The sequence below is a fragment of the Ctenocephalides felis genome, unplaced genomic scaffold (genome assembly GCF_003426905.1).
Source record: "Ctenocephalides felis isolate EL2017-DRISC unplaced genomic scaffold, ASM342690v1 CF-g0.4_SCAFFOLD_01886, whole genome shotgun sequence".
Classification (NCBI taxonomy): domain Eukaryota; kingdom Metazoa; phylum Arthropoda; class Insecta; order Siphonaptera; family Pulicidae; genus Ctenocephalides; species Ctenocephalides felis.
The window spans coordinates 67,897,843-67,904,165 of NW_020538040.1; the positions used below are offsets into that span (position 1 = coordinate 67,897,843).

Below are 6,323 nucleotides of genomic sequence, written 5' to 3' on the forward strand. Positions count from 1 at the left end.
TTTTTTTGAACATCGAAAATAAATTGAATTTTAATTTCTTTCTGGCTAAAGTTCTAAAGCTGACTAATATACTTAAAATAAATAATTTTATCTTTGCAATTCAGTTTATATAATTGTTATAAATATTAGACAATGTCCTTCATTTTAAATTCGACTGATTAAGTTTTGTTTGTTTAGTTTCCTTTAAACATATACAAGTTACAGTATTTGAAAACATTTAATATTCCTCGAATATTTCATTACGGCACGGGAAGTTCCAGCAATTTGCCTTAAGGCACGATGCCATTCACCACTAGTTTTTCATATATAATTGAACAAATGTTTTTATATCCTTGTGATGCAATACTCTATCTATGTGTTTTCAAGAAGGCAACCATAAGGCAACCCAGTGGTTGACTATGATGATTATGCAGAAGGCTTATAATACATATGTATAATAAGGTCTATGCATAATGTGATGATTGAATGAATATATATTGCACCAATGCCCCGTAAGACTATCAATATTTAACAATACGGTGATATTTGTAAAAATTACGTAACATTTAAAAAAATCCACGTATAAACTACTCCCATGTTACCAAAAACACACACTCTTAAATAAAAACAAAATATACTTACAACTGTCATAATGTAAAGTATGAAAGAGTTTTAAAAATTGAACAAAATTATTTTTTTTCTAAATTATATCATCTGTTTTGTTTTTTTTAATTGCAACTAACGTAATGAGTTAACATTAATATGTTAATTTGCTTATTACGAATGCTGTCCAATCCTTCTACTGTGTGATTTCTATATCTATGCTTTAAAAACCATAGCGCAAGTTTCATTCCATTTGTGTAACATAACATTTGTTCGAAACGTCTCGCAGTCTCACGTCGTCGAACTGGTTGATAATGTCTATATACATAATAAAGATCTTGGCAAAATAGAAACTGACAGATTGCTAAATTTCATGTGCTTCCAGTATTTTTTTAAACCTGCTTAATATTAAAATCCTATATTTAAAATGCAACAAATAGACAATGCCAGAAATCACTTACCTGTGAAAAATAATACTGAACTGGATATCTGTTTTAATGAATTGATGTCAGAATGCAGAAATGCAAGGCCCAGTGCGATGTTATCTTATGGATTACGGGCTAAACTTGAACGGTATATAAAATTGTGTATTGAATCATTATATAATTTTCACATAAAGAGTAAAACACATATGATTTGTTATTTGATATTTCTTGTGCACAGATTGCCCAGATCAAAGAGGAAAGAGGTAGTCAGCAGACTAAAAGATGGATGTGCTGCACTTTTTATTACTTGCAAAAGGGGACATTGTGAAATTGCCGAATACCTATTGACTAAATGCGGAGCTGATATTGAACAAAGGGGTCAATACGAAGTACCTGATGAAAGGTTCGAACTCACATTGAAATCACTAATTTCTAACAAATTTATAGTCTGTATTCAAAGCTTGGTAAAAAGTAAAATAATGAATGACTAATAAACATATATAAACGTCCTAAGTTAAATTTTATCGTATTGCTTATGTTAAATATTTTGGCTATGTTTAGTTTTAAATGGATTCTCTTTGTATTTGAATGAAATCCTTACAAAACTATGAGTTTCAAAATCATAAGACAGAACAAAGAATTTTTGTTTTGTTATCTTTTGTTGACAATTGTTTGTTCAATGAGACATTGATATCTTTATTACAAAAAATTACGAGAAATGAGATTCGATTTTTATGCTTATGATATCTTTTTTGTTTAAAAAGTATATAAGCTATAAATTAGTTTGTAAGCAAAACTTTAATCTTTGCCACAAAATATGTAAGTCCTTTAATTCACTGTGTTATTTTTTTGCTGATAAACCTTATATATTTATTCATACAACTTAAGTAAAGTTGTCTTATGTAGTGTTACTATTGTATTTAGTACTTGAATTTCTCAATGTTTACATCTAGTTAATGGAGTTCATTCTGTTTCTATATATATTTTATTTTTGGATGAAGAGCATAACATCATTTGAAAAATACAATGCAAAATATAATTCATATGTACAATTCCAGTTCTTAGTTCTCATTGTTTTGTTACAATTTTCTACTAACTTCAATAATGCTATTTTTATGTAATTTATAACTCTTAAACTTAACAAAATAGTTGCTTGTTTAAAACACTAAAAAAAATTATCAGTCATCCGGGATTATCTTCATAAAATACTTTACAATGCATCGTAGAAGTTTACAAATAATTAGTTTAATTTCATTATACAGATTTTATAATGAATCAATTGGTACTTTCCTTCTTTTTTTTTAGTTTTAATAATAATTTCAAATATTTCTATTATAAATTATAAACCATTCGACTCATTTTAGGTCGGTTCATTGTGTTACACCTCTGTGGTGTGCTGCAGTTGTAGGTAATTTACCTATAATACAATTGTTATTGAAACGTGGTGCAGATATCAATGCAGTATCTGATAGTGGATCGACTCCTGTAAGAAGTGCCTGTTTTATGACCCACATTGAAATTGGTAATAACATAAATAATGAACATTTTGTAAGGAACTTGTTATTGACAATAATATTAATGCAAGTTATGCCATAACTTTTGACTAGTCATTTTATATCTCAAACATGGTCATAACCGTTTATATTTTACTTTTCAGTTAAGTTTTTGGTTGAAAATGGTGCAGATATAAAACGAGCAAATTATAATGGTGGAACATGCTTAATTAACTCTGTCCAATCAGATGTTTTGTGTTCCTTTTTATTGGAGAATGGAGCTGATGTGAATGCAAGAGATATTCAAAACAAAACAGCACTTCATTACGCCATTCAGGAACATAGGTATCATCAAGTTATATTAAATACTTATTGGTTTATTGCTTTGCTTTATTAGATTGTTTTTGAAGTAAAGTTTGCACAGGAGGGTTTTTTTTTGTTAAGAAATGTAGAATTTCTCTAAAACCTATTTCACTTCTTACGTTTAACTTTTAGAGCAATTATTCTCATCTAACTGAATATATTTCATTTCATTTTTAATATTGCATAAGCAGTTTCCTATATTTGCTGAAATATTATTTTAAATTTCAGAATTGAAACGACAAAGTTGCTTTTAGAGCGTGGTGCAGATGTATTTGCAATGAGTCGTTATGGTGATGATGCATTACAAACAGCATGTATTAAAGGAGCCCATGAAATATTCACCTTACTTAAATCAAAATTTAACTATTCACAAGAACGAATAGCAAATGCTCATGAGTTGCTAGGTATTATTTGTGGATACTACATACAATTTTACAAGAGATTAATTTTAAATTAATAAAATGAATTATTTTGCTTTAAACTGTGTAACAATTATCATACGACATTTAATTCATATGAATTTTTGAAAGAGTTACATCCTTTGAATATTCATCATGAATATTGTAATATTGAGAAAGTGATACTGCTGCTAGTAATCTTAACGTTAGGTTTACAGATGTTACCAAGTGTAAATGCATATTTATTTTATAACATCAATTTGTTCCACCTCAATATGAGATGAACAATATAAAGTTTCACCTAAAAATTAAATATCAATAAGTTAATGATTTATTAATATTTATTTTTATTGAAAACATTTTTAAATATATAATTTGCGACTCTTGAAGATTGTGGTGATAAAACTATCACATAAAACTATTTATAATATGTATTATTTATTGCTGTGGTTTTTTGTTTCACTTGGAATTTCAAAACCTATCAAATTCATGACGGCTTCCGTAATCCTTGTGCTAATATTATTGGGCAAGAATTTTTTTTGCATTGAAAAAAATATATTTATTTTAGAAAATGAGAAAAAATTAAAAGTAACATTTCTTGACTAGGTTCCACATGCCTTGATGAACATAATGATACGGGTGTTGCAATTTTTCATTGGAGTATAGCACATCGAATTCGCAAAGCTGGAGATGAATATTTACGTAAGTTGTTTAAGGAATCCTTTGTTTTTATGAAATAGTGGCTTTTGCATGTGTAAAGTCACAATTTTTCAATCAATCATGAATAATTAAGAATATTTTCATTTTAAAAATATGTAAAAACAAACACCTCTAAAATAAATCCAAAGCCCCAATGAAACTACATTTTGCAAGTAACTTAATTTAACAATTGCGTTGTGTTTGAGGGAAATTATGTACTATAAACTTTTACCACCTTGAGCAGAAGTCTAATATGTTTTTTTTTTTTTAATGTGTAAATTAATCTTTACAAATATTTGAAATATTAACAATAGCTTGAGTAAACTAACTAAGTTTGACAAAAACTTACTGTTGCATTGAATTATGAATCATAGAGATTGGACATTTATAACAGATTTATTTTTATTAAAAATATTGTATGTGGCATGTTATAAAAACAATTATTACAGTGTATTTGTGCAGCAGATACACTTGTGTGGACTCATAGATAAAAATCATTTAATTTATTCAGCAAAATTATGCTCATTTCATTTCAATACTTTATTTGTTTATTTCTAGCAAAATTGCCGGTAAGAGCACCCCGTGAAGCTTTTGGCTATATGCAAGAGTTCACAACAGATCAAGAATTGGAAAATATTGCTACAGATATTGATGCCATGAGAATTCAAAGCTTACTAATTTGTGAAAGAATTTTAGGGCCATATCATAAAGACACCGTTTTTCGTCTTATGTATCGGTAATGGTGTTCAATTTTGGTATTCATTACATTATCACTATCGTTTTTCTATAATATGTTTTTATTATAGTGGGGCGTCTTATGCGGATGCTTTACGATATCAAAGGTGTATAGACATGTGGTTAGTGGCTTTGCAATTACGAGTTGAGAAGGACAGCATATTATATTCTGATACATGTTTTTCTGCCCAAGCCATTGTTAAGCTAATGTTGGATTTGATAAATCGAACAGATTTTCATGACTTTGGAAATGGGCAATTAAAATTTTCGGATATCGTAGGCACATTTACCTTATTAACAGAAAATATATTGGGTAAGATTTGAAATATGAGTAAACATCAAGTTTTTTTGAATTTTTTTCCATCTATTCTGATTTCTACAGAAGCAAGAAATCTACTGGAGATCAGGCCAGTTCATAAGAAGCAGCAAGAAAGTTTTGATAGAATGCTAAAATGCATTACTCATTTAATATACTTACTACTAATGACAGCAAGCAACAATAGCGAGAAAGAACAGGTTATTACTCAATAATAATTCTTTTTCATTATTGAATTTGTTTAATAATATAATTCTTATGATTTCAGGTTAATATGTTAGTTCATCATTTAATGCAACATGATATTAGGAGTTCTTGTACTGGTGACTCTTTGTTACATTTGTGCGTCTCTAGGCTCAATGTTATTAAAAGCAGCTATTTTGCAGAAACAAACCATAATGTAATTGTGATAATCTTAATATGTACAAAATGTGAATTGAAGTTAAATTAGTAACTTTTCTTATTCATTTTAGTTCATATTTCCTAATCTGGAAGTTGCAAGATTATTGCTGAATTGTGGGGCTAATGTTAATGCACGAAATGAATCTAAATCAACTCCACTACATATTGCCTCAATAACATATAATTTTGATGGAAATGTAAGTGATTTACTTTTAAATGTGCTTTTTCATATGTATAATCACACTTCTTGCATTGCTTCAAAAATAAAAATACAAATTTTACTTTTTATTCTGTAATACAAATATTGTAGTTACATTGCAATCATATTTTTTTTTGGCCAACGATAATAAAGAAGGCAGCAGAAAATAGTATTTTTGAATTATTGATTGCTCTGTTAAATAATATAATTAATTATTATAAGAGGTTATGCATAAAAGTCTCGTAAAAGTAAGAAAGTTACATAGTACTTAATGATATATATTTGTCTTTTTTTTTCAGTTAGTACAAATGCTGCTTGAAAATGGAGCACACGTGGACCAACCAAATAAAGTTGGTGAATGTCCCTTTGAAATGATACAAAAAAACTCATCAAATGTAATTCCTCTTGTAAATTATTTATCACTTAAATGCTTGGCTTCCACAATAGTATGTAAGCACAAAATAAAGTACAAAGGCCAGATTCCTAAAACGCTAGAAGCATTTGTTAAATATCATGAAGCATAGGAATTATGAAAATTCTTAAATGTGTCATAACTATTTTGTATTTAACACATTATGTTACGACAGAAATTGTCAAGTGGAACTTAAGAAGTAGTAGGTACTATATTAATTGTATTATGAGCTCACTATTTACTAAGTTTCCCTTGCAAGTAAAAGGCTGATGTTAGTTTAATGTATCATTGAAGATAAT

At 28.2% G+C, this 6,323-nt stretch overlaps 1 protein-coding gene across 2 annotated transcripts; it reads left to right on the top strand.

The window, feature by feature from the left end:
* The first annotated feature begins 852 nt into the window (after positions 1-852).
* On the top strand, positions 853-6,323 carry LOC113376858 (protein fem-1 homolog CG6966). Of its 2 annotated transcripts, none has more exons than XM_026616935.1 (12): positions 853-1,155; positions 1,246-1,410; positions 2,372-2,529; positions 2,665-2,845; positions 3,092-3,267; positions 3,868-3,963; positions 4,519-4,696; positions 4,767-5,008; positions 5,078-5,211; positions 5,280-5,417; positions 5,485-5,610; positions 5,912-6,323. In XM_026616935.1, exons 1-12 carry the CDS (start codon positions 1,010-1,012, stop codon positions 6,134-6,136), a joined length of 1,965 nt encoding a protein of 654 aa, XP_026472720.1. In that variant the 5' UTR covers positions 853-1,009; the 3' UTR covers positions 6,137-6,323. The 2 variants fall into 2 exon arrangements, with proteins under 2 accessions (XP_026472720.1, XP_026472719.1); XM_026616934.1 differs by having other exon boundaries at positions 5,280-5,411; positions 5,912-6,320.